Source organism: Corvus moneduloides, chromosome 12 (assembly GCF_009650955.1).
Source record: "Corvus moneduloides isolate bCorMon1 chromosome 12, bCorMon1.pri, whole genome shotgun sequence".
NCBI lineage: Eukaryota > Metazoa > Chordata > Aves > Passeriformes > Corvidae > Corvus > Corvus moneduloides.
This window is the reverse complement of record NC_045487.1, coordinates 4,624,108-4,651,465: the sequence shown is the minus strand read 5'-3', so window position 1 is coordinate 4,651,465 and position 27,358 is coordinate 4,624,108. Positions and strand designations below refer to the sequence as shown.

The window sequence follows — 27,358 nt, the reverse complement described above, 5'->3', positions numbered from 1 at the left end:
TGTTTAAAGTGGTTGGCAGGATTTGCACCTCGTTGCAAATCATAAAATAAATTCCCTTGTGGTTATGTTGCTTCTTCTTACTTAAATGGTCTCTCCTGCCATTTAACCAATAAATTCCAGCTGACATATTTGAGATAGAGGAGAAAAAAACCCCTTAACATTGAGGGCTCCAACAGAGATTTTTACATTGCCTTTTCATTTTGAGTATATCATCTTGATGCAACTGGAGATCATCCAGACTAGCATTAACCCTTTGGTTAGAAGGAAAGATGATGCAATTACCTGTGTCCTTTTCCTACATTTTCATCACATTGCCAGTCTGTAAAATGTCCCTTACCTATGGTTTTGTCTGTGTAACAGACATGATAAAAGAGCTCTGGCTGGGTGTTGCTTCACAGTTTGGTGTGTGTATTTTACCCAGTAAATTCAACCTACTGGAATAAATAACTTCTGGGAGGATTCACTGAGATTTACTTACGTTCTTTGTGTTTTAAATTGTTGTCTAGAAACATAGTTTGTACTATGCCTCAAGTACTACTACCACTTTTACAAAAATACAGTAACATCAGTTTCTGCTCCATTTGTTGTGTCCTGCCCTTCTGGAACCTGGGGAGCTGGGGAGAGGAACAGATGGGGAGACCATCTCTTCTGCAGAAGTGTGAGTGAAGGAACACTTGCCTCTGTGAGCGGCCACATTTCTTGGCCACTTCCTGAACAGGAGCTGCCAGTCCCCGTGTTGCTCCTCCAGTGAGCAACCAGAGCCCTGAGTAAACACACTGGCTCCCTGTGTGCAAAGGTATGCAAGAAGGGGAGCCCTGAGCTGAGCTGAATCAAACATCAGACCTCCCCAGCCATGCATTACTTCCCTCATTCCTGTCCCCTCTTCCAGGAAACCAAGGCTGCCTCTGTTTATCCGCACCCTCATCACACAGTCAAAAAGCCCTGGGCTTCAGTTTCCACTTCAAAGGCGGTGTTGGCTGCTGTGTTGGAGATGGAGCCTGATAATTTTGGTTATGAGTGGCTGGTATGTTCCTCCGGCTGGAATTACTGCTGGCGGAGGCGCTCCGCAGGCAGCCTTGCCGGGTGAGGTCATCGCCGTGCAGCGAGGGCAGAGGGCTGGAAAAAAGGTTTCCTTGCAGTGCTCTGCCCTTGTGGTGAGACCACCTCTAAGAGATCCCGTGCCAGTCATTTCTGGGTTTCTCCACAGATGCTCTTTGAAAAGGTGCCAGCTGCTGCCAACTGTGATGGTGGTTTTCATGCTGTGTCTACTAGTAATTGAAATCAGGGAAACCTGTGGGATTGGGTTCTATAAGGAGAGAAAAGAAGAAATGTGTATGTTGCATTGCACAGGTTGCCACCATAAAGCTAATAGTTTGTGTATATCTTTCAAGAGAAAGCATTTGGCCCAGTCTAACTGCTACATGCAACCATATTTTTAGATTTACAGCGAGGTAGCACTGGAAGAAACCGACAGCTTGGGATTTAGGTTTTGGGTGTTGTGTGCAGTGGCTTGTGCAATAGTACAGCTACTCAGAGGATCTCTTGAAGTGTAACTGTGCTTGCTCATTCAGTGGTTAGAGAACAGGAAGTTTGTGTCGGTGTGTGTGGTGGTTTTATTTTAAAGGTTTTGGTAAAGTAATAGATAGGTCATAGGAAATGACGTGGCTTCTAGCTAATCCCTGGATTTGTCCTCTGCTTTCTTCTAAAATGTAGCATTTACTTTAGAAAGCTGTTACGCATCTATATAAACCAAAGTGCAAATGTATGTCTTACATTTTGGAATCAAACCCACACTGTCTTATTTTGAACCTTTGAGAAAAGTGATGTAGCATTTTAATTACACTTTCCAGCCATGTAAATTGCAGAGTTAATTGTATACATCAGCATTGTCTGACCTAGTTCTGCTACCGTGCCTTTCATCTGTGGATCTCCAAGTGCCTTGCAAAGAAAATTCCTTCATATGAGGAGATGAGGAGCCTGGGACACAGAGAAACAAAGCAAATATCCAGCCTGACAGTGACTGAACACCAAGGGGAAGCAAGGGTTTCTGAATCACTGTGGACTACTTAGTCCTTACCTTTTACAGAAGTGCCCACCGTTGCTGACGATTTGCCTACCCTTGCTCTACATGCTGTGTAACTTCATACCCATCCTTTTCTAGAAGATTTGTCTTGCATTTCTTGTCCTAACTGAATGGATGTTGTATGTAATTTCCTTCTAAGCCTTTCAGATTTTGTTGTAATTTTGTTCTGGAGATTGCTGTTGCATGTAAGTTAGGTTTGTGTTTTCTGTTGGGTTTTATATTTCCTTTGATGCCTGTGACACCTCCCCTTTTCTCTAGGGCTTGTAGTAGGATAGTAGGGAAACAGAGAGTCATGTGGCATTTCATTTTTGGCCTCTCTTTTTGCCGAAATTGATTGGTGAAATAGTGGTTTTGCTGACATACAGATCTGTGACGTAGGTAAATAATCCCACATATGGTTAGCCAAGGCTTTGCTTGTCTAAGTGCAGGGTGGTTTTTTACTGTTTTGCAACGTGTAAGCTGATCGTTTCTCTGAAATTGAAATGAAAAGGTAGCTTTCTGATAGGGATCAGTGGCAGTTGCACATTGCTCTGAAATGTATCTGTTTTAGCTCTGATGAAAGATGTTTGCTTATCTGCTTCCAGAATCAGATGTTTCTGTTTATCTACAGAGCTGGAGTATCAACAATACAGACTCCCACTCCTACACATCCCATCCCTTGCTCACTGGGGATAGCCTGTGAGGTCAGAGGTGCTTCAACACTCCTGACCCAATTTTTCCTTTGGCCTTCATTCTGACTTTGCTCATGTCAGTCCATGCTGAGTGTGATTGTGTTAGGCAGTGGTTTTCACCAGGCTCTTTCCTACAGAAGGAAATAGAAAGCAAAGCTTTCTATTAGTTGTGTACCAAGATTTTAGAATAAAGGAATTAAATGGGATAGACAACGAGATTTTGAGGCTGAATGACGTTGCTTTCCTTCTGTTCATTGATAACCAGCTGTCACTTTGCAGAGCCCCAGTGCTGTGTTTGTAACAAGACCTTTCAGATCAAGAGCAGGAGTGTGAATGCTGTCCTCTGGCCGAGGGGACATGTTCCTCCTGTATTGATCCACTTGATGTAATTCACAGTGATAAATCCTTCATGCTCTCGCTGTGTGAAGCACCCACAGTCAGTATTGATAGCCATGTTGGTGCTTGGGATGTGCATCTTCTATGGTCCCAGGGTGTTGCCTGTGCTTCATCAAAAGCTGACACCAGAACAATTTACGGACTGATTACTGTTGAGTTAAATGAACTATGAGCATTGTTTCAAATAATTTGCCTTTAAAACTGGTCAAAACAACGGGTACTGCTTGCCGGCCTAAGTAGCCTACAGGAATATTGGCAGTACTGGTGTGCAGGGTGTGTGTGTGAGCTGGCTGCCCTGTGTTCAGGATAGTGCTAATATCTGCAGTTTACTACCCTGGCTGTGCTGTGACAGCATCCCAGGAGCCTTTGTGATTTATTAGGAAATGTTTTCTTTGCTGGTGAGGAGACAATGTTAGTTGAGAAACTTAAGGTTGGTTTTGCTGGCAAGGTTGTGGAAGTTGCAGGCTGGATTGTTGCTTTGTAAAACTGGCACATAGTGTAAGCTTGTACCATACCACATTGTGAGTGGTGCTGTCCTTGCTTTTGCCAAGTTAATTTAGGCAGTTTAAGAAAATAAACTAAGCTCAGCTGTTGCATGCTACTTTGCGATACGGCATCTTATGTGTGAGATGATTTTAGTTGGACAGATTCTTCAAGTTTGGGGCTGCGCCTTTTTTGCTACTCTAAAAAATGAAGTGAGGCAGCTAGTTCTCTGTGGTGGCAAATGGGCTTGGGTCATTCGGTTTTTTTGTATTTTACATACTTGGTTTCCTTTGGCCAAAAATAGAAGTAACTATTTGAAGACAGAAGGCAGATTCTGAGCGAGATATTTCAAAATGAGCTAAGCAAGGAATTCTGCAGGTAGACAGTGATACATTACCAGGCCTAAGGCACAGCCTAAAGAAAGGTGTATGACACCTAAACCCTCAAGAGCCTTAAAGGTCAAAACAGCCTGTTAAAATCAGCAGAACAGATTGCTGGAAGCTGGGGCAAAGCTGCCAGAAGAGCAGTAATATGCTGGCCGACCTAGCAGCTGATGAGCTCATCTCCCTTATCATGCAATTAAAACAGTTCTGATTTTTCAGTTTCGATTGTTTGGAAGGTCTGCCTTCCTCCCTGGGATGAGTTTAGCTGCAGATGTTAGTGACATTACAGTAGCACTCAGCGCATTCACTGCCGTGGCGCTAGCTGGAGTCACCCTTGCTGAGCCCTGGTCAGGGAGCACAGCTTGGAGCACGCAGGGTCAGCCTTTATCTTCCCTGCATGGCTGGCCAAAGACCAGGCTTTTAACACTAAACCTGCAGTCAGAGGCTTGCTCTCTGCAGATTTTTCTCTGCTTTCTCAGGGAATAAGGAGCAGAAAGTCCTGTTGCTGACGTCTTTCAGCTTCTGCTGAAGCAATTAGGGAGTGCTCGAGGCAGGGTTCAGCTCTCCCCTTGCTGGGCCTGGAAGGCCGTGTGAGGGAGGAAGCTCCGGGGTTGAAAGTGGTTTCATAATCTTCGGTGGGAAGGCAGAGCACGTCACTGCGGAGAAACGGCTCCGAAAGTCGCGCATCACGGCGCTGATACGGAGTAGTAAATACAAGTCTCCCTCCACTCTTGGCTGCTTTGTTGGCCAAGGAGCTGATACTGATGGAATGTGGAGACTTGGTGGGTGTGTGAAACGTATGAGATTTCTCCCCAGAGGAGGCCTTGCCTGTGGGGCTTGAGCGGTGGCTGGAGTCCCTGGCTGTTGCTGAGGCTGTGCTGTGACAGCTCTCTCCTCTCCAGGAGGCTCTCTCTGGGCACTGGTACCTGTTCCCTAGCACCTGAGCTTGCTGAAAGAAAGTCAAAAACTGAGTGAACAGGTCAGCTGCTATTAACACCCCAAACACAGAGGATCTCTTGTCTCCAGCCAGAGTGCCAACCACATCGGCATCATCTGTTGTCCAGGCTTTGTCTGATATTCGGTAGATAATGAAAAAACTTGTCTTGCCTTCGGGAGATAGATTGCAGCCATATATAGAAATTATCTGATTTCTTTTTTTATCCCCCTCAACATAAGAATTGGGAAAAAGTGGTTCTTTTTGGTTATGTATTGTTACGTATTTGGTTATGTTATATGGTCTTTTTTGGTTGTGTTAGGTCCTTTTCTAAGCTTTTTTCTTTGTAGTTTGGAGTCTCCAACATATATGTGTTGTCAGAGCTTAAACTCCAAAAAGTAACATTATGCTGCCTGCTGTCATTGCTTTTGTGATAGCACAAAAAGCTGAGGAGTAACATGAATGAAAGTTAGTGAATCAAAGTAGTAAAGACAAGATACTACTCCTGAGAATGATTTGTGTCAGTTGTAAAAAAATAATTTTTCCCTCAGGCTGAAAAGGAGAAATATGTCAGAATTCAGAAAAAAACCCCTTTTTATTTAACAAAAATAAAGCTACTGTTTAAGTGTTAGTTTTAAATGGGAAGCAAAGCATGAAACCACAGGCAATTTGTGTGTGTGCAGTGTTGCAAAAGACACAAAAGAGACTGCCAAGCACAGCAAACCTGAGCTTGAGAGGCAAGTGTTCAGAAAGGATGTCCAGAAATGCAGAGCAAAATCTGAAAAGAATGCTGGGCTTTCCTCCTTGTTCTTTTTAAGCATGCAGAGCGTGGATGTTGAACTCCTCTTGTGTGTATTTAAGGTCACTATCTCTAACTTACACCATTCTGGTCAGAAGTGGAAGCGTTTGCTGGAACATGTTCAGAGAGCCAAGATCTTGACTGGGTGTTGCTGAAATTTCCATGCTGATTTTTAAATAGTTGCTCATCTGCACAAATTAAGTTCTGTCATTACTTGTCTTTTGATATTGTAGACATCAAACTTCAAAGGCTTTCTTGACTGCCAGATAAAATATTGGCATCCTCTAATTTCTAATAGTCACTAAAATGAAAGAGTGTTACAGGTTCTGAGCTGGAAGGAGTACGTCTTGATCATGTTGGAATACAACTGGAATGAGAAATCTTATTTGCTCTTTGAGAATAAGTCACAAAGAATTTCAGTAGAGCAGGAAAGATGACTTGGGGTTTCTATTTTCAGTATTCAAATAATTAGCTCATAACTGAAAAAGGAGCCTGATTCTGCAGACGCATAATTTGTTATTTAGCATTATAAAAACACATTGCTTTCACAGAAGGGAATAAAAACATCGAGAAAGAAACCATTTTCAATTCTGCTCCTTCTCACCATACTGTGGTTTTACTCTCTTAGGTTTCCGTGGATATGGGTTATGCACAAGTTATGAAGTGCAGCGTTGTAGAATGAGAGTACAAAAGACCTGCCATTACATTTGCCAGATCAGTGCTTTCAGTTTTTCAGTCCTCTTGCCCTATTCAGAATTTAAGGCTTATATTTGAACAGTGGCTGTAGAAACTTTTCCTAGATTTCCTTCTTCCTGTAGTAGAGCTATTGTTGCATGTTTTCGATGAATTCTTGCTCGCATCTGAGAAGATGTAATTTCGGATCAGTCTCACAGGTGTGCAAATTTACTGTTCTGTTTGCTAGGGATTTTGCTAGAAAAAAAATGAACAACATGGCAATTTTTAAAATTTGATTGGGGGGGGTTGTGCTTTTTTCAGCCTCTGCTTTTACCCATTTCTGATGGGTGATGGTAAACTCATCTCTAAGTATTGTTTCAGGTAAACGGTAGTGAAAAAAGAGACTTGTAAAAACTGACGGGTTCACTTAGTAAGGTTTCATATTCTGAGAACTGCAGAGCTTTGGTGAGAGCAGCAGAGTGACTGTGTCCCCTCAGCTGTGATTGCCATTAGCTTTGGGTCCCTGGTGCATTATACAGCACTAATTAATAGTAAAAAGCAAACAAAACCCCCCATGCAAAAAACCTTCTAAGAAAAACCAGTAATATTTCTATAGGGTATTTTTATGAGTTTATAAAGTACAGACTTCAGCTGGAGTTAGTTTTGTCTTAGGCACTCCAGTGAATCTGGGTTCTGGGGAGAGGGCAGGACTCCTGTTAACACTGGGAGAGATGACTTCTGCTGCTGCTGTCTGCCAGTTCTGTAAGCCCCATTTTAAATTCTGCTTAAACCCACTTCACATCAACACTTTGAGATCCTGCATTCTCAAAGCTTTTTCTGTTAGAATCAAAACATGAGTAGAGAGGAACCTGTGCCTGGGTAACACTGAACGTTAGCACGATGTGCACGAGCCTGGCCAGATGAGCAAGTTAGGTAAGAAGTGCAGCTTTTGCCACATGCTTGTCTGTTTTCTGGGCAGTGAACTGTCTGGGTTTGGCTCTGGTGTCACGCTGAAATGCCAGGACTGGAATCAGTACAGAAACCAGGACACCTGATTTGAGTCTTAGTGTTTGATTCACTGGGAGCTTGGTTTTCCTGGGCTTAATTTGATTGCTTATGGGAACTGGAGAAGCAAAGCCTCAGATTTATAAAATTATCAAGTTTCATGTATATTTTAAATGATATCTCTAAAGCGTTTTGGGGCCATTCAGAAGAAAAAGGAAAAGATGCAGGAGTGTGTACTTCTTATTTTCCATAATGCAGTTGCATATGGCTGTACTAGATTTACTTTAGTATTTACATAACTCAGAGGGACATCTTTTAGCCTCTTGAATTCCGTCTGTAGTCTGAATTCACACCTTTGATGCTTTCCTTTGTGGAGAGCATTAGACTTGGTTATAGGTCATGACAGAAGTGTCATCCTTTGATTAGTCACATAGAGCATCACCTGAATCACCTCCATCCTCAGCCTCATTCAGTCTTCTTAAAGCTGTGCTGATGGTTCAGCTGCTGATTTCTGTCTCCAGATAATGTCAGTCCATATTAACGAATGTCATTAATTGATTAAAATGGTTCATGAAATGACTGAGATTTCAAGGAGTCCAAACTTCAAGTATAATGTCAGAGAAGCTGCTGATCATCTGTGTCTGACGGGGCTGGAGTAATTTCTGGGAATGGTCTGATAACTTGCATCCAAGATTCCTGTACAACTGTCATTTTGAAGGCATTTTAATTAGATGTTGTGGAGACCAATTGTGTGATGTGGATTATTAGGGAGAAAAGTAAATTCCATAAAGCTTTGGTCACTATGGGTTTTCTTTTTTCCCCTAGACCTTCAGCACCTGTGAACTGCAGATGCTCAGGGCAGGTTTGAATGCTGTTAAGAGGACCAATAGAGTCAAGGGTTGTATTCATCCTGCACCAACTAGTAAAATGAATGAATTTTCGTGTCTGTGTGTATGTCTTAAACATTTTTTTGGCACCAGAAGTGTCATCTTCAGCTCTTCTCATCCAACATTTTAATGGTCTGCCACGGCTATTTATGCTTTTGTAAGGTTGATGGACAGTTCTCATAACGTGCCTTGTCAATAGCTCTGTTTATTTATTGTGGCAGTCTTGCAAGCCTGTGCTACTTCATTCTCAGCAAGGACAATACAGTTGCCATTCTTCTTTGTCCTGGGATGATTTTTTCCTGCTAGGAAAACTGAATGGGTGCAGCATTAGTCAGGGGCCGTAGTTTTTAACGCCTGAGAAGAAACATTGTGATTGTCTAGTCTGACGTCTTCAAAACCTCATCCAGCAAGTCTGGCATTGACTTATAATTTGCAGCTCACAAGCTTTTCATTCTGTTCATGAATGTGTGAGGGAACAAACGACAAGTTTAGGGATTGAATCTCAGTTCTTTACTCATATGATGAAGGTTGTTGCAGCCACTGTTGCTTGTCTCAAAATGTGTCCGCAGTACCTGGGCTTCTAAATTAAGTGCACCAACAGTTTTCCTAATGACTTGCCCAACGTGCTTTTAGTTACTGAAGGACAGAGTTATGTTTCCCTTTCTTCACGTGAGTAAAAGCTAGTGCTGATACTGAAATAACCAATTTGATTCTTCATGATGAAGCCTTTGTTCTTGAAAGTACCAGGACTTGTATTCATCCTGAAGACAGTTCTCTCTCTGCAGTGTTGTTGACTCTTGTGTGCATCTGCAGCTGTATATTTAGAGTCGGATGTAATATTTCTAGAGACAATAATATCCTTAATCTAGTGCTAGATTACTGCCAGGATTAGATGTGAGGGCTGTGTTTAAGAAGTGCTATTCGAATTCAGTGGCATCTACAGTGCATCTGCTGCCACCAAGGCACTGCTGCTGCATCACTGCCTCTTGCAGGGGTCACAGCATCTGGCTGGAACATTGTATTTCCAGCTCTGTGTCATAAACTCCCAAATGAACAATATACTGGAAAGAAATGAAAAAATCATAAAAATATTAATAAAAAAACAAGAATAGGGGGGCTGATGACTAGGTATATCTTCTTGTAAGTGGGCATGTAGAGACAGTGAGCTTAGATGAGATAAAAAAGAAAATGGGAGACAAGAATTTCAGAGGTGTGGTTTGTCTGGCACTGGTGTTGTGGCTGAGCTTGTAATGCTCTGATATGCACTAGATGCGCTCACAGGCAGTTGCACCTTTGAAAACAAGACGCTCCTTCTTCGTGCCTAATCATTGCATCACAGGAATGGTTCCAAATGTACAGTAAAGCCTTTGATCTGTGCTTCGAGAATGGTACTGGCAGAAAATTATTCGGATTGGCTGCGGAGGTGTTAGGATGTGGGTCAAACTGAAACTTTCTATCAGTACTTTGTATCTGGCTCTTTTTTTTTTGTTTGTTTGCTTTCCAAAGAACAAGAAAAAACACTTAAATCTGAAGCAGAGAAGCATTTTCCTCAGTTGTTCTCTGACCTTTTGAGTTGGATTTAGTGATCCAAACTCTTGAAAACGTTGGAGTATTTGGAAATCATCTGCTATGCTGTTTACAGTGTTGAATTTGGTTTTGGTTTCTGTTTTATTCATTTCCAGTAAGACCTGGTAATTTGTTGCAAGAAAACAAGAACAGAATCTGATTTGATATTCAAAGACCTATATTTTAAAATTATATATTTTTCAGAAACAGAAAGCAAAAAGGTCTTTCTCAGTAGGATAGAGAAAAAGGTTACTTTATTTTGCAAGCTTTGTATTTAATTTCCAGTAATAATAATACTTCCCTAAAATGACTTGATAACATCTAGTTGAAGCTGCTGAGCACTTGGGCCTTTTTCAGAGGTTAAACATGGATACCGTGCCTTATTTTAGGAGGCCTTATATTTACTTGACCTGTTTCTTTGTCTCTGGGGACATTAATAAACAAGTCTCTATATAAAGCATTCTTCTGCAAAAGATGGAAAGATGTAAGTAGGAAAATGATGCTAATTATTCTTGATGCTCAGCCCTTCATACTAATTCTGCTCAGGTTGTTTTGCTGGTAAGCCACATTTTTCAGCCTAATAGTGCTATGAGATTCTGTTAGTGCTGTAGTAACATTTAGCCAAGGCAGTTCCTGGGTCACTGTTAAGGTTGTGAGCTGTGCAGCAGTGGTGTCATACAGTGATGTGGTGGCATCTGTGGATTTTAATTACATAGAGGAGGGGAGGAATGCTTATCCCTTTTTTCCGCTCCTGCTTTGAGTAAAGCTGATGCAAGCAGTAGTGGGCAAAATGCAGGATGTGTGTTCAGGTGTAGAGTTCAAACATACACCTAATTTGGAAGCTTTTGTATTCTGCTGAAACCAGAATGCCACCATGGGGAAGCAACTCATGTTTTCGTCAGTGTTTAGAGTCCACATCGTAACACTCACTGGTGGTTGTAAGCCTGTGATGGATGGAATTCAGATTTGACATTAAATGCTAACGTCCTTCACTAGTATTGGCTTGCTGTTAGCTTTCTCGTGGAGAATCTGTGGCCAGCTTAACTTTGGGCAAGCAGGTCACTGAAGACCATTCAGATTTCCTTGGTGGAAATTTCTTAGGCTAAGAGTAGTAACTGTTCATGGAGGTCACAGAAACTCAGTCTACAAAGTTGTGTTTGCAATATTTAAGGTTTTATAGAATTGAAGTATTTCCTATAGAGATAGTAAATAAATTAATACAATAATCCTGATAGAAGATGAGGATGTTGCTGCAGAATTATGCACAGGAAAGCAGACCTGACAATGTAATGGAGCTTGAAAACCAAAACATAATTGCCAAGGCTGGGAGTGAAACTTGCAGCCATTGTGCTGACACAACCTTTAAAGTTCAGCTTGTCTAAAAGGCTGGAATTATTTTAAAACAGATTTTTGATAGGAAACTGGAAGAGGGGTGGGGGGAAGTCACCCTAATCTAGTATGCAAAGATGCTGTTTTGGGAGGGTGTTTTTTTCACTGAATGTGTAACTCCCAAGTGTATAATCCATCTCTGTGTTGATGGATTGTGTGCTACTCAATTTTTCCCAGTAGCATTGTGGTTTCTTTATGATTTGGGAATATAAGAAAGGCCAAGTAGGCAGAGGAAATCCAGAAAGCTGATTTTTCCTGCAGCCTGGGAAGCACTTGTATTGCTTTTCACCTTCAGATGTGCATAGCTAGCTGTTGGCTGTGTAAGTAACTGGGTTTTTCCAAAATTGCATCACCCAGAGACACGTCTATATAGTCTAGTGTGTTGTGGGAGCCCCTTGCTCATCTGTCAAGCAGTAGCAGGGAGGGCAGGTACATCTGTTTCTTTGCCCATGCATGAGCCCTTTGTCAGACCAAGCAGAGGAAACAAGTGAGTGTGTCTTGTTGAGGGCTGAATCATCCTGTTGGAACAGAAAATGCTGTTGGAGGACTAAGGTGGCTTAGTTTTCCAAAACACATTGTGATACAGAAGAGCAGTGCATGATGCATTAGCTACTGATAAACAGGGCTTTTCTGGGAGGCGTCTCTTTAGAGCTGTGTGCACCGGGATCCCTGGGGGCACTATTGCAATTCCTTGGAATTCTTCTCCAGCCTTTCGGGAGCCACCCAGATGAAAGGGTTTGCCAGTTTCGCAGTGCCTAATTGTAGAGCTGTTCTCTGTTTGCTTTTCAAAGTGTGTCTGTGGAGATGATAAGGACACCTTTCTTGAAAAGGGAACTTGCTAGACCAATGAATGTTGTATTGAAACAAGAAGTTTGCTAGTTGGGTATGCCGGTTTCATACCACTTCGTTCTCCACCAGCACAATGCCTTTGTGATTTTAGCTAAATATTTAATTACTTTAAGACAAAACGTCACTTTCCTTTGCATAGTATCCTTTGCATTGTATCCTTTTGCATAGTAAGAGAACTTAAAAAGGTAATTTAGGTTCTAATTGGTGTTCTGTGTTCTCTCCATTGCGCATTTCCCAGGAAACTTTTCTCCAGTATTTACTCTGGTATTTCACTGCAGTTGCCCTCTCTTTCTCCATTCTCTCACCGTCTCCCTTCCACGGAGGTATTGCAAATACTTCAGTCAGCTCTATTTAAATAGCAGCACTTCCTCCCAGTACAAACAGCCAGTCAGATGTTAAACACTGAGGGAGACCAACAGGAGTTGCCGGGTGGTTCCAGGCTCTGCAGGAGAGTTCCTGCTGGAGGGAAGGAAAGGGCACTTTCCATTCATGTCATTCTGTAGTGGTGAGACACACAGAATCAGGAGGAAATCACTGCTGCAGACATGAGAAATGAATCTCACCTAAAATTAAGTAGACTTGTCCAAGTTACTGCAGAAGGTAAGACAGGTCAGACAAAGCATTGTCACTTTAAGCACGTTTTCCCACCTCCTCCTGTAGCAGAAGGTGATTCCAAATAGCTCTGACTCATCCCCAGGAGGTGCCTCTTGTTTTTTTTTCGTAATAACAGTGCGAGTTTAGTGAGACTGTCATTAGCTATAGCTTTTTTGAAGGCTCTGCTATGTGTCCTTTCTCTTCTCTATGTACAGCACAGACCTATGTTAATATTTTTCCTGAGAGCTCAAGATCTGCTCATATTTTCTCCAAAAACAATGAGATTAGAGCATTCCTTATTGGGAATTCAGAAGCTTAGTTGGGTTACTGCACTCCCTGTTCTGTACTTGCTCATCAGAATGAGATTGGATGTGGTGTCCTGGGAACTGCAGGGTTAAAGGTGCATTAAAAAGAAAAGGAAAAAATTATTAATGGAATTTGTTTGACTATTACAGTGTCTGAGGGATTCACTGCTCTACAGGTAAAAGGCATGGACATGATAAGTAATGTTGGAGAATGCTTCTTGAAATGAAAAACAGAACTTAATGATATTGTGTTTATGGTATGTTTAGTTTTGCAACAATTTAATTTCTTGTACATAAATGGTAGTAAGAAATGAGCTGGTATGAGCATTGAGGAGGTGGTGAGAACTGTCAGTATTGCAGAGTCCATGATTCAGATTCTGTATTTCTAATGGGGCATGAGATCCTGGATAGCTCAGCTTCTTACAAATTCAGTAATTTACACTTGGATGGCCTTTCAGGTTTGACTTCATATTCACGGGTGATAGAGGTGAATGTGTTGCTTTCCTCAAAGCTGCCTTCAGCCTTTTTGGTTTGTAAAACCCTAAAATTTTCCATGGGAGGAACAGATCCTTGCACAGAGGATATGACCCTACTGATAACAAATGTGGTTTCTTTCTTTACCTTTTGTTGACCTGACAGAGATAGTGAGCAGAATGCCTTTGGGGATCTGTAAAACACTGCAAGTGCAAGGATGATCTGTGGTAGGAACATGCTTTTGCCAGCACCTAAACCAGTTCTGAAAAATTCAACTGCACAGAGGTCTCCTGTTCACAGTACACACCAGTTTCCTGTTATTCAACAGACTGATTATCCAGGTGCCACCTTTGTATTTGAAACTAGCTGATGACCTTTCATTCCCAGCTCTCAGGGCTGCTCCTGGTTAAAGCAGTCATTAAAGGGTGGCATTTTAATCTGGCATGCATTGTGTCTGCTTGGTCTGAAACCCTTACACGCAACCCTCTCTCCTCTCTCTGATTTAGCAGCACTTGATGCATTTCATGGAGTGTGACACAGCTGATTTGTTGAAAGAGAATTGATAATAGAGAGCAGCCTTGAACAAGGATGCAGTTTTGTTTTCTGTTAAATCATCGTTGCTATAGTGACCTAAGATCTGTTTAGCACTCAGTAGGTTTATCATATTCTGGGCAAAAGTTAGGGTTTTTTCAATATTCCTCTAACAGCTGCTTTACAGAAGTAGGTGTGTGTATGGTCTTTCTGCAAGAAGTCCCTGGTTCTTTTATTGCTGTTCCTGCGAGTACCTGCTGTATTTTGGCTGGTGGTTGTCCCTTCCTTGCTGAAGTAATTTCAAGGAACTTGGATAAATAATAAACCCATCTTTTCAAGGTTGTGGAGTATTTCTTCCCAAAGGAGAGTTTAATGGACTGCAGTGATAAATGCAAAAATACAGAGAATATGAACCCTGCTAAGGAGTGGTCGTTCTTATGAATTGGTGACCCAGTTTTGGAGGAGGAGGATGTTTTTGAAGCTGATTCACATGGTTGGAGTCAGGAAGTCTTGAGTTCTTCTCCCACATCTCTCAGGCTTCTCGTATTCCCTCAGGTATGATCAAGAACATGGTGCTGCTACAAGCTCAACTGAGATTTTCTTCTTCTCAGTTGGACAGTGGGGGATGGTAATTCTGCCCTTTGAGATCTTTACGTTCATTGGGAGGTGCTGAAGTCTGCAGTGCACGCTTGGAGAGTTGCTGCTCCAAGCAGAGATGCTCCACCTGGCAGGGGAGTCAGGCCAGTGCCTGTGAAAGTCTCGCTGTGTCTGGCACGCTGTGTCAAACACGGCTCCTCCCTTCCCTCTCCTGATTTCTGGCCTGAGACCAATTCCTGCCCTTTGGCAATGATCTGGCAGATTTGGCCACTAGCTCAGTAAGTCTCCAGCTCTGCAGTGGGGCAGGTACACCTGGCAGCATGTCCTCATCCGTGTTAACAGAGGTCTGGAAGCAGGAGACAAGGATTCTTACATAGGCTTGACCTTAGAGCTCTTTGGACACCAGCATTGCAACCAATTTAACTTTCAGTGCTACTGGAAGTCTCAGGGGAATTCCCTTTATCATGTTAAGCTGGCCAGAGAGAAAGGCTTGATTTCTTACAGGCTGCTTAGACAGGGTCATCTTGATAATGGGCATCTTTGGAAAGTCTTCAAGATATGTGTCTCATTTTACTCCCAGAAATTCAAATAAGCCATCCTTCAGAAGTGCTCCTTCACCTGGGTTTGACAGTAAAAGAGAAGAATGTCTTCATTAAAAAAAAAAAATTGATATGAATTTCAGCTAAATAATATATTTTTCCTGCTTATTTGACTCTCTTGTCATGGTAGATATTCCATTATATGACCTTATTTTCCCTTTTTCTTAATAATGAACTTCTGTGCTTTTAACTTGCTTCAGATCTGAATTAATTCAAAGTTCTTCCCACTGCTGGTGTCTGCTGCACAGGTTTTACATATTTCAAGCTCATATGTCCTAATGTTGAGACCAGTTTTTTCTTGTCAGCTCTTTGATGGACAGTTTTGGCCTGTCCCTTCGCTAAAGCTCCACAGAACTGATATTTCAGCCCCACTGCAGATTGGAAGGTTTTTTTTTCTGCACAGTGTGGGGTAAGCTGTTTCTTACTGGCAGCTCTTATATTTTTATCGTGTTTGTAAGGTTAATTAATGCAACAGCCTCCAGTCTTGGTTGTCTTAAATATTTAGAGGAAAGAAAGACATTTATGCACATTTTTGCTGCTGATCTAGATTTGGTTAAACTTCTGTTGGATTTCTGAGTTAAGATTCCCAGCTGGTATAAATCAGTGAAGTTCCACTGATTTATTTTGGATGACCAGCTCTGTGGACGATCTGGTCTTCCTTAATTAAATCTTGCCACTTACTGAACCTGAGCTACTTTGCACTGAGCATATGACAGTTGCTGCTGTATTTTTGTCTAGAGAATGTGGGATATATTTCTTCTATCCTTTGTCTCTGTGTAGCTGTAAAGAAAGACAGGTGTGTGTGTGTGTACATTTATAAACACACAGACACGCATGGATGTTTATAAACAGTCACCCACACACAGAGAACTGTGCTGGAAAGCCCCCTCCCTCTTTTTGCTGTCATCACTACTGAGCTAATACACCCTAGACTTTGGCTGACATAGAACCTCACTGAAGATTTGGGTCACAGTGTCCAAATTTGTTTCCATGTACCAAAAAATTTCGAACGGAACCAACCAAAACCCCTCCAAGCATTGATACCCAACTTGGAGATACTGAGGAGCAATGCAGCTCCAAGCAGAAATAATTTAGATATGCATCATGGGAAGACCCCGTGGCTCCTTGGATTGAGCACTCATTTTCACTGCATAGAGCAGGTGAAATCTTTTCCTGTAGTCCCACACATGAAACCACCTACTTACCTGGGGAAGTGGGGAGGGAATGATGGTGATGGGCAGGCTAGGAGGCTGGAAAGTCTGATGGATTAGATAAGAATGTTGTTCCAAGAAAGCTCAGAAATATCTTTGTGTAGTTCTGGGGCAGAGTGGGGTGTCTCCTTGCTGTTAGTCTTTTTGTCTGTTTTGTTATCAGGTTAATCTCTGTGAGATTAACATTGACTCTCTCAAGTCATTATGACAAGTGAGCATGGCAGTAAATTCTTCCATGTCAAGAAAAAGACAAATTGTACTGTACTGCATATTGTGGCGTAGTACTACTAATTGCTGAACTTGATAAATGTCTTCTGATAGGTTCTGTAGTTAATGAACAAAGATGTTAATTGCCCTTATCTGAAATAGCTGTATTTGCAGGGTCATTCTCTGGAGCCGTGGATGTCTTCTAGCAGAGATTTATTTCAAATCAGCCATTGTTTTCGGCAGTTTCAGAGTCCATTACCTTTCAGTATCAACTGAATAGTCTCCACCCCCATCAAAGTTTTGAGAGCAATCAGCTCTTCCTATGTGTTATTCAGCAGGTTTGAATCTTATTTGGGTATGGAAAACTTCTATGTAATACAGCGTGTTCAGCATCCTGGGTTACAGCAGGAGCATGGCTCATTCTTGAGAGCAGCCAAGAGAGAAATAAGCACCTGACAGTGGAAGAGAGGTCTGGAATAGCCCTGTTTCCCCCCACCATCTGGAGTATTTAATTGGGAAAATCATTCTTCATTGTTGTTGTGTTGGTGGGAGTTGTCAGTCTAAATATGTTTTAATGCAAATAACCATCTCTATTTGTAGAATTCATCTTTTCTAGATGCTTTCTTTGGGAAATATACAGCTGAAGATTTAGTGCATTATTATATGAGTAAGTGCATACAAGCCCCATATTAACAATGGACGTCATGTTTATTCTTTCCCTTTTAGAATTTCCCATGGAAAGAAGTGGGCAGATTTTTGCATTATTGAGTAGTTTGCTGCTGCCGACTTTTCCCAGAAACACAAGAGAGAACCAGGCTTACGCAGGAGCCTACATGTTCTTCCAGTTTTGGGACCACTGGATTCCCCTAAGATTTGATTTGTAGTAGGTTTTGGTGTGTGCCTATTCTGGTGCACAGTTTCAGAGCTGTATGATTAATAAATCTTTATGGAACTGAAAAAAGACCAAGTTCTCACTGAGGTTAAAACATACCTGATTTCCCAGTGGAGAAGTTGCATGTTTCGTTAGGGGGCTAAAGGCTAATGTGAAGAGAAAAATGTTTCCTTGTGGGGTTGTTTTTTGGTTGGGTTTTTTTTGTTGTTGTTGTAATAAATTGCATTTTTGTTTATGAATCTCTTACAGTTTTTCAGAACATATTCAACAGCAAACAGCCAGAAGTTCAAACTGTAACTGTAAATCTGTAAGCTGACATATGTAGATTCTCTGGCCAAAGTTTCCTAAGTCAGGATTAATTTTGTAGAGTGAGGGAGAAAAGTCCATTATCGTGCTTAGTTTCATAGATTTCAGACTTTTCCAGGAAATATAAATCTCCTTTCAAAAACGACAACTATAAAAATAAGAGTTACTATTTTCTTAAATAAGGGCATTTTCAACTGAACTTGACATATTGCTGCTCACAGTGCTGTGGCTTTAGATTGTCTGGTACCAGTAATTAAACTGAAGTATTCAGGTCCTCAGCTCCCCCTTCCCCATGATACGCTGCCCCTAAGTTATGTTAACATACTATTTTCTGTTTCATGTTAGAAATGGGGCTGAAGTAGCTCAAAAGTAATCTGGCAAAAGCTGGATGGGTTCCCTGATCTGCCTGACGCCACAGCCAGACAAATATTTGTATGGGCAGAGACAAAGTGGGTGGATGGAGGTGGGAATGCTGCTTAAGGACTAGTATTGATGCCAGATGCTTCGTGGTGACCCACTGAGGATCTGTCTCATTTTAGGTATTTTCAAATCTCTGAATCCACATTTCTGGCCTCGTGTGTTGTTCTAATTTGACTTCTCCATGGAGAGACCTGGGGGTAGGATGCAGCTTCTGGGGGGGGTGGGTGCAAGCAAGACCAGCTGCAACATGAGAACGTGCAGCACTTGCACTGCTTATTTATCAACCACAATGATTCACTGTGATTGACGTTCACATACCTGAATGTCAAAATAACCTGTGTTTTAAGAGGAACCAGTGACTCAGGCTGTGGTTTTACCTCAGGCCATTTCCTGATAAATGGCTGAACTGTGCTTGGTCTTGAGAAAACACTGCTGAGGAACACAGCTCTGTCCTCTCATCTGTGTGTGTGGAGAGATTAGGGAAAGGACACCTTTGTGTGGGGCTGACCTTCCCCTTGTGAGTGCCATGGTCTTTATGAGGAGCACCACAGCTCTATGAGCTCTGTGAGCTCCAGGAAGACTCAGATCTGACGACAGCTCTGTTTTGGTGCTTCTTCAGAGCATTTCTGCCCAGCCCTGATGGTGTTCAGTATTGGACAGCACAATTTTAAGGAGATTTATAGAGTGGTAAATCACTTTGCTTTAGGCACTCTCAGTTGTGAAACAGAGGTGAAGCTGCCTGTAACTAGTGTTTTCAGAACTGAAAATATTTCACTTCTTGGAACATGATGTTTTTAGTGAAAGCAGGAGCAATGCATATGATGATGCTTACAGGGATTGAAGTATATTTAGGCTACTCATTTTTTGAGTAAGATAGCAAACAACTGAACCTGTGTAATGTGGCTAGATAGAAGGTACGGACATGGGATCATATGAACACTACATAAAGTACCTCGTTGGCATAAGGCTTTCATTTGGAGTGATTGACCATCTACATAATTCCATCTTACGGTTTGGGTAGTCTTCCCATCCTTGGCAAACTGCACAACTCTGTTCCTCCATTCTCCTTAAGGAAAAGGACTGTCCTGTGAGAAGAGGTGTATGCCTGGGATGAAATCACTTGTGTATGGCTACAGAGATGTGGCTGAACTGGATCAGTTGTCTTTAATGCTGTTTAAATGGATGATTTAAGGTATAGGAGAAGCTTCTCTTGGGAACAGATTCTGTGAGAATTCCTCAAATCCTCTTTGAAGTTAATGGAGGGTATTAAGGGCAGTCAACACCTTCTTAAAAGAGAAATTTAAATTGCTTTGATTCATTTCATTTTGTATTTGCATTAACTGATTCTGGATTTCTCCCTTCTCCAGTCTTTCAGAGCATGTTTTTGATAACTTTGCCCCCTGAGCATACTAGATTTTATGTTGGCTGTTTTGATATTTTTCCCTGAGTGTTGTAATGCTGATTACCGAATGATCTTGGGCCTTTGGTTTCCTGTGAGAACGAGATAATTACTCTCCAGTAGGCAACACATGACGTACAGTATCAGCATTAAGCCACTGGGATTCCAGTCACTAGTGTAGAACAATATTGTGGGTAAATGAATAAGCAGAAGTTTATCATACTTCCTGCATAACAAGGTTTTCGTTAAAGAGACAGTGAAAATTGTTTTCACCCAGGGCTGGTGCAAAATGAGCGCTGCTGCAACAACCGTTAGGGAAAAAGATATTGAGGTTGAGTTCTGTGGCTTGCTGGGTTTTTTGTGCTGAAAAGACAGCTGAATTCTTGTAGCAGCAAAGGTGGATGACAGGGCTGTCACTGTGTTTTGGCGGATGACGTTTATGGGCTTAGAAACATGTATGAAGTGTGTAACTCCAAAGTGAGGTTTCCAGATGCACCACCTACTTAGCTTATGGAAGAAAGTTGTACCAATTAGAAGTAGAGACGTTCCAAATGCAATTTGCTTATTTCACACTCGCCCCCAGGAATCCTGTGTTGTGATTTTAGGAGTTGGCCCCGTTTGACCCTGAAATACATGTGGTTTCTCTCTTGCCTTCGTTATTTCAAGACTGTCAGTTAAAAATAACTTATGTATTGGGCACAGTGGGAGTAAGTTTGAGAAGTTGAAGTTATATGTAAATCAGTAATAGTGAGAAAATAATTCATAAATGTAATGAGCTCTATTCTCTTGAAAGACATGGTCAAGTCTATGGTTTATCCATGAAGTGGGATTAATTATTTTTGTATGAAAATAGTTTCTCTGCCACAGCAATACTGATCAGTTCACTTACGCTTTAGCACAGCAAAATAAATGATGTCTTTAAGGACCTCTGTTAAATATTCAATTACTTTAAAAATTACTTGCCTTAAGTACACTTTATGTATGCATACTCAATAGATACACAGCTATAGCACTCTGTATTTACTTAGTTCAGGACATAATTTCATGTGTGCTTGCATAGATACATTTATATTTCAGCTTATCTCAGAGATAATTATACTTCTCTAAAGCCTAAGAATTACAGGGTTACTAACAAGGAGTTTCATGTTTAAGTTTGTTTTCCTCCAACTATTGGTTTATGTTGTACATTTTATTGCAAAATGCAGTTCCTTATTTATGTTTTAATTGTGACTTTCATTTTAAACTGGAGATCAGCACACTCAGCAGGAAAACAGTGCTTAACTATAGGCCGAGATGAGTACCTTGGTTGCTTTGCTTTTGCTTGAGTCTGAAACTTGAGTTGGAGCCCCAAGAACCACTGTTAAATGAAGGCATCTGGATCTTGATGATGTAGTTGATCAGAATTGCAGCTGAGGAAAAGAACAAGGACGTGTGGAATAAAGCAACCTTGCTATAGGACAGTGTTGTTGTGTCTCTGTGGTTGAGATGCCTCTTCATGCATTGAGAGCGTGTTCTTGGCCAAAGCCCTTAGTAGCTCAATTCAACCTGGAATTAGGTTCCATTGATTTTTGGGTCCAGGACAGTCTGACATTTGTGTGTTTCAGGCACCTTAGTTTGGTCTGGTTTTATTTTTATGTGAGTGATCTTAACACTTGAAGGAATTGGAGGAAGGTGCATGGATGGTTCTCTCTGTTGAATGACCTGGGGAGGAATTTTGCTTTCCAATTAGATTTTGCAGATATTTTCAACACCAAGAGTAATTCTGGTAGTGCTGTTCTTTCTTTGAAATTGTGAAACTTCTGATAGCTAAGTAAACATTTTTTCCCCTTCTCCTTTGTTTTCTTGCAGCCAACTGGGTACATGGAAAACTCCATTTCCTACAGTGCTATTGAAGATGTTCAACTGCTCTCCTGGGAGAATGCCCCTAAGTACTGTTTACAGCTCACAATCCCAGGGGGTACTGTCCTACTGCAGGTACAGTAAACATAGAAGTACAACTTTCTTTCTCTCTTACTGTGAATCAACTTCTTTCTGCTTCCTGTGCATGAAATCTTAATTAGATGGACTCAGAAAAGGCAGAGAACTTGGTATTGTCACATTATCTAACCACCAGAAAATTTTCTCAGGATGATAGCTCTGAACCTCTTTGTAGTGTTTAACAGTCAGAATGGAAATTTTGGGCCACAGTGATTAAATCTTCTTGCTGATTTTGTGCAGCAAAGTAGTGCTCTGTGTAAAGGCACATTGATACAGGCCTGGAATGATTGTATTTTTACATATAGTCCTATTCCAGCATGAAAAAAGTTTAAAATTTCGTCCTTCAATTCATATAGGAAACTCAGAACTTGCACTGGAACTGACAAGATACCTATTTTTAAAAGATACTCATTCTTCACTGAAATATTTCAGTGTATTTTTATGGATGTCTATATATGCTGGTTCTCTAAGTGTTGTTTTCAAACAGAAGACACTGTGTTTACATTATTCCAGATTTCTTCATCCACTTGTGAGGCTTTATAGACCCCCTTAGGTCATTGCAAGTTTTAATGACAGAAGAGCACTCCACAGCACTGAGCTTTGGAAATACTTTGGAATAAGTAGGAAAAGCAGCTGAAAACCCGGCTGCATGGCCCCCAAAGAACTTTGAAAGGTCATAATTTAAAAATACGAAATTGACTTCAACTTAATTCTTGCATGGTTCTCTCTCATGTTTCTCAACGTTGTTTTGAAGATAGTTCCTGTTGCCCTTTGGGATTTTACTTTTTCAGTTGATTGTACAGCCACGACTATTGTGTATATGTATTTCATCCAGGTAGGACTGTAAGGGGAAGGCAGGAAGACAAGCCATGATTTCCCAACAGCTAGATTAGGGTCCTTGTTATTGTTGAAATGTTCCTTGCCTAATGCATTAATGGAATTAATTAGACAGAAAGTTGTCTCAATTTCTCAAGTTGGATGATTTACTTGCGATAATTTTGATTCTGCTTTTTCCATAAATTTCTCTAGTGGTGCTAGCATTTATATTTGTATCTGTTTCAACAGATGGAATAGTTACACTTGCCTTTCCAAATTCTGTTTCCAAGTCTTTATTCTGTAGTTTATGGAAGCTGCCTTTTTGGGTCTGCTTAATGGGAAAGAAGATAAAGCTTGAACCCACAGCTTCCTCCTGAGTGGAAAGGAAATTGATAGGGTAGCCAGGCTGTAATCTGGAGCAGCCTGACATTTTGTCGCTAAAAAAAAAAAAAAAAGGAAAAAAAAAGCCAACAAACCAAACATATAAATAATTAAGTTTGTGAAAAAGCATCATCTTAGCATGGATACTTTTCTATTTTCTTCAAAAAGATTAGTGTCTTTATGAGTTACATAAAGAAGAGGAATGAGCTGGACTTCTGTTTATTGCTGCCCAGCTGAGCACTCTGGATCAGATTACATTATAACTATAGGAATTTCAACATAATTCAAAATAAAAACTTTAAAAAATGTTTTTAGTATGACTTGGTCCTTGGTAGTATCTTGATTCATCAGATGTGGTCAGATTGGAGGCAGTATAAAATTAGATTTCCTTTATACAGTTGTAATGTGTATTCACAAATCCAAAACAGTTCTCAAAGTTATGTTTAGTCTGCTGAAGAAATCAAGTTGAAAAAGCTTGTAGTTGAGTTCAGCAGAAATTCTCTAGTATATGTAACAAAGAGTAAAGGTATCCAAAAGACACCTTCACTGAGGAGCTGAGAAAGTAGCCCTTGCATAGTTCAGTTATTTCCAGATTTCTAAAAGACTTCAGTGCATCTCTGGGAAATTGTGACTTCCAGTTTTTTATGAAATTCTTCTGCCCTGCTAATATGAGCAGCAGCATGCTCTGATGTAATGTCCAGCTCTAGTATCAGGAAGTGTATGATAGTGGAACAAGTCAAACTAGTCCAAAACATGTTCCCAGTACTGTTCTGAAGTGCACTTTTGGTGAAATTTGTATTTTAATTTTTTTTCAAAGCCTTTAAATAAAGTGTGTGTGTATGTATATATATGTGTGTGTGTGTGTGTAAAAATGTTTAAATGAACTGTTTTGACTACCTCCCAATTTATTTCATATTTCTGATTAATATGAATTTTATATTTTGATCTATGTTTTTACATTAATACCATGGGATATTATTGACATGATTTGACATAAAATGAAGCAGTTTAGTACTTTTGAATCACAGGCTTTCCCAATTTTTCATTTTTGAGAAAAATTTAAGATTCCACTTTCTGAAGGCAGTGTGGATTTATGAAAGGCTGGTCCTGCTTGACTCAGCTGACCTCCTCCTGTGACAAGGTGACCTGCTTAGTGGCTGAGGGAAAGGCTGTGGAGGTTTAGATTGGCTATTAGGAAAAAATTCTTCACCAAAAGTGTTCTCAGGGCACAGGCTGATGGGGAAGTGATTGAGTCACCATCCCTAGAGGTGTTTAAAAGATGCAGATGTGATGCTTGGGGACGTGGCTTAGTGATGAGCTTGGGTTAGACACTGGATTTGATCTTAGAGGTATTTTCTACCTAAACAATTCTGTGCAAAATGCCACAGGAGAGTCCCGGTCCATGTTCAAGTTTTCATCCCCTCTGTCTGCTGTCACCAGGGTCTATTTCTGGCTTATTAGTACACAGGAATGAGTCAGTGAGGGAAGAGTGCCATTACCTATCCTTACATCATCCTGAAGCCCTTCCATGGCAATACTGACCTATCCCAACCTATTTTAACACATGAAATCTGACAGGCAGCGCCAGAGGTGGTGCATCTCCTCTTAGGAAATCGGATCACGATAACAGGACGTGTCCACCTGGGTTTCGGAGGAAGACCTGGTTCTCAGGCAGCAGGCAGCTTAATCTGGGCTGGGTTCACATTTAAAAGTCATTTTCATGTGTAGAGTTCTTCCCACTCAGTGTTTGTTGAATGAACACAACTGAGTGTTTCGCTGCCTGGCATTTGGGGATTTCCATTGTCCCATGTGGGAGTCACGGACAGTAAGGTTTCTGGGGATCATAGACTGTCAGTTTTCTAGACATGCTGAGGGCTCGTGTTTTCTTTCCCCCTGCCAAATGATGTGATCCCTGGTCCTTTCCATGAGCAGTAATCAAAATCTCAAAGTTTTTTTTTTCTTCCCTGAAGTTGGGATAGCAGGTGTGAAAGAAGGTGTTGCTAAAGCTAGCTCATAGGCCACGAGCTCTTCAGGCCAGGAAATAGGAGCTAAATTTAGCTTTTGATGAAGTGTGAGCTCTTTAGTATCAGGAATAGCTGGGCCTCCTTGAGCTGGGCTAGACTTCTGCTCTTCTGCTTTCCCTTTGTCGAGCACAAGGTGTGATTATGGTATTGTGTGGATGATTATGAGGACAATGCTACCCTTGGTAGTGAAATAACTGGAAGAGCCTTTTGAAAGAGATTGAAAAAAACCTTACAGTATAATTTCATGAGCTGCTGTGCACCAAATGTAGGAAGACTCCCAGGAAAAAGGCTTTGGTATTTCAGTCATGACAGTACTGCCTTGCTTTTCTGTGGTGTCCTTTCTTTTAGCCTTAAAGCCACCACTTCCATCCCTATCGCTCGTGTTGTTTTATTCATTTCTTGGCAATCAAGTGTAGTCAGAAGGAAAAACAAACAGAGCAGGAAGCCTTGACAAGCACAACAGTCACACGTTCAGCTCGGTGCTTGAGCACGCTGTTTGTGCCAGGGAGTCCCCACGGTAAGTGTTTCCACTGGGTTTTTAGTAACACGTTATTTTAGTCTCCTTGGAGAACCTGGCTTTTGTTTTAAGTGCAAGTCCAGCCAGTGCTGCTGGTGTGGAGAGGTCATGCAAGGACCACAGTCCAGGAGAGGCAGGGAATATCTTAAGGAGGAAAGTGGCATTTCTACCAATTCCCAGCAACTCTGTCTGTACCCTGAGTTAAGCCAGAAGAGTGGCAGGTTTCCCTTGCAGGTCTGCCCAAGTCCTGGAGGGGCAGTGCTGGGGTGTGCATCAGCAATGTGAAGGTTTTGTACAGCTCTGTGCATGCCATGGGACTTGGCTTCCTGCAGCCCTGGGACGCTCCACTGTTCCTGTAGCTGATAATAAATGGGGGCAGAGAAGCCTGTGCTGTTTTATGAGTCCCAGTAATGAATATCAGCTGGAAAAAAAGCACAACAAAAGCCCCATCCTGCTGACCAGGAAGCAAGCGAGGGAGAAAGAGAAACAGAATAAACTCATGAAGAATCAAATCCAGAATCTGGGCCATCAAATCCCACTTATTACCACATCTTTTCACATGGCAAAATCCCCTAGAAGTGTATGTGTGAAGGACACTGTTGTAAGGAAAAGCTTGGGAACAGTTTGCTACGTGGACAAGCCTGTTCTTGTACTCTTCTGCATAACACACATGCCAAGTAGCAAGGGATGCCGTGGTGGTAATTTACTGTTAAAGGAATGGCAAAGGTCTTCATAATTTTTAGAGTGCTCGGTTTCTTGCAGTTTCAGGTGTTCTGTTTCTCAGTAACACGCAGATTCCTATTTAGTCTTCTCCTTGCCTGGGTACAAATTATTGCAGGGGCTGTAACGCTGGTGTGAAGCAAGTGTTCAGTTTCCTATTTTTGTGAGCAAAAAGAAAAATCTGCCTTTAAAACATTCACTGCTTTTTAATAATAAACTTGTATTCCTACTCATTGACTAAGAAATGAAGTACTTGGGGTGCAGAGCAAATACTTTTTCAGCAGAGGTGTAAACTTACTCATACTCATGTTGACCAAAGCTTTGCATATGCAGGCATTTAATCTCTTGCAGTTTTTCTCCTGTGAGCAGTCTTTTTAAAGCAGGTGAGTTTAATCCTTTGAGTAAAGTTTGTAGTACAGCTGATCCCAGGTGGCTTTTCCTCTCTGACTGAACCTTTACACCCCAAAAATGAGAATATAAAATCCTTCAGAACACAGTTCCAGGATCAGTTAATCTTAAAAAAAATACTGCCAACAGTAGGTGTTCTTAAAGTAGATAGTCTTCTTCCTCATTGGAATAATAAATAAATAAGAAAAACCTTCCCTGTGCGGTCAGAATGCCCAGTGAAAGCCTGGTTTAAAGTCTTTACTGTCTCATTTCTCTTTTTTATTGTACCCTAGAGCTGAACAAATATAGTAAAGTATGCCTTTAGCTGGAGTAAAAAACTGTAGGTGTCAGTTCCCAGGAAGTGATGATTTCAGTGCAGAAAGCCTGGGTTCCATCAATGCACCTCAGATAAAACTGTCTATGTGCAGCCCCATAAATGAATTTTAGTTCCCTCCACTGCTTTACACTTTGGTGCTTGTTGCTTAAACTTCAGAAATATTACCCATAATAACCCAAATGCTCGAGTAAGTCAGTGCCTGCAGAGTTGGCTGGGCAGCTGAGCATGCACAAGAGCCTGGTGGCTCTTCTGTCATCCTGGCATGCTATGAACTCACTGTTCTTTTGTTAAGAAAGAAATGCTCCCTGTAGTCCCTTTTCAGTGTAAGCCTGAAAATGAGGAGGGAGGACCAAGAGATGCTGTGCAAGAGTGAGATCTTTGTTTTCCTTTGCAAAAGATCCAGCATTTCCTGCATATTGCTGTGGTTTTTCTGGAGTCAGGTGGCCAGAAGGGTGCCCTGGGAAGATTAGTCCCTGCTGCCTGGGAGAGGTGGGGAGGGCTGGTGGCAGACAGCTCCCTCAGGACAAGGGTGGTTGGGGTAAAG

General features: G+C 41.4%; 1 protein-coding gene across 1 annotated transcript in view; it reads left to right on the top strand.

The window, feature by feature from the left end:
* The window catches only part of CMIP (c-Maf inducing protein), a 131,748-nt gene that overhangs the window by 48,588 nt on the left and 55,802 nt on the right, over positions 1–27,358 (top strand). Inside the window, exon 2 of the mRNA XM_032121753.1 lies at positions 21,504–21,629. Coding sequence (XP_031977644.1) covers positions 21,504–21,629 — 126 coding nt within the window. The remainder of the gene's footprint in view (positions 1–21,503; positions 21,630–27,358) is intronic.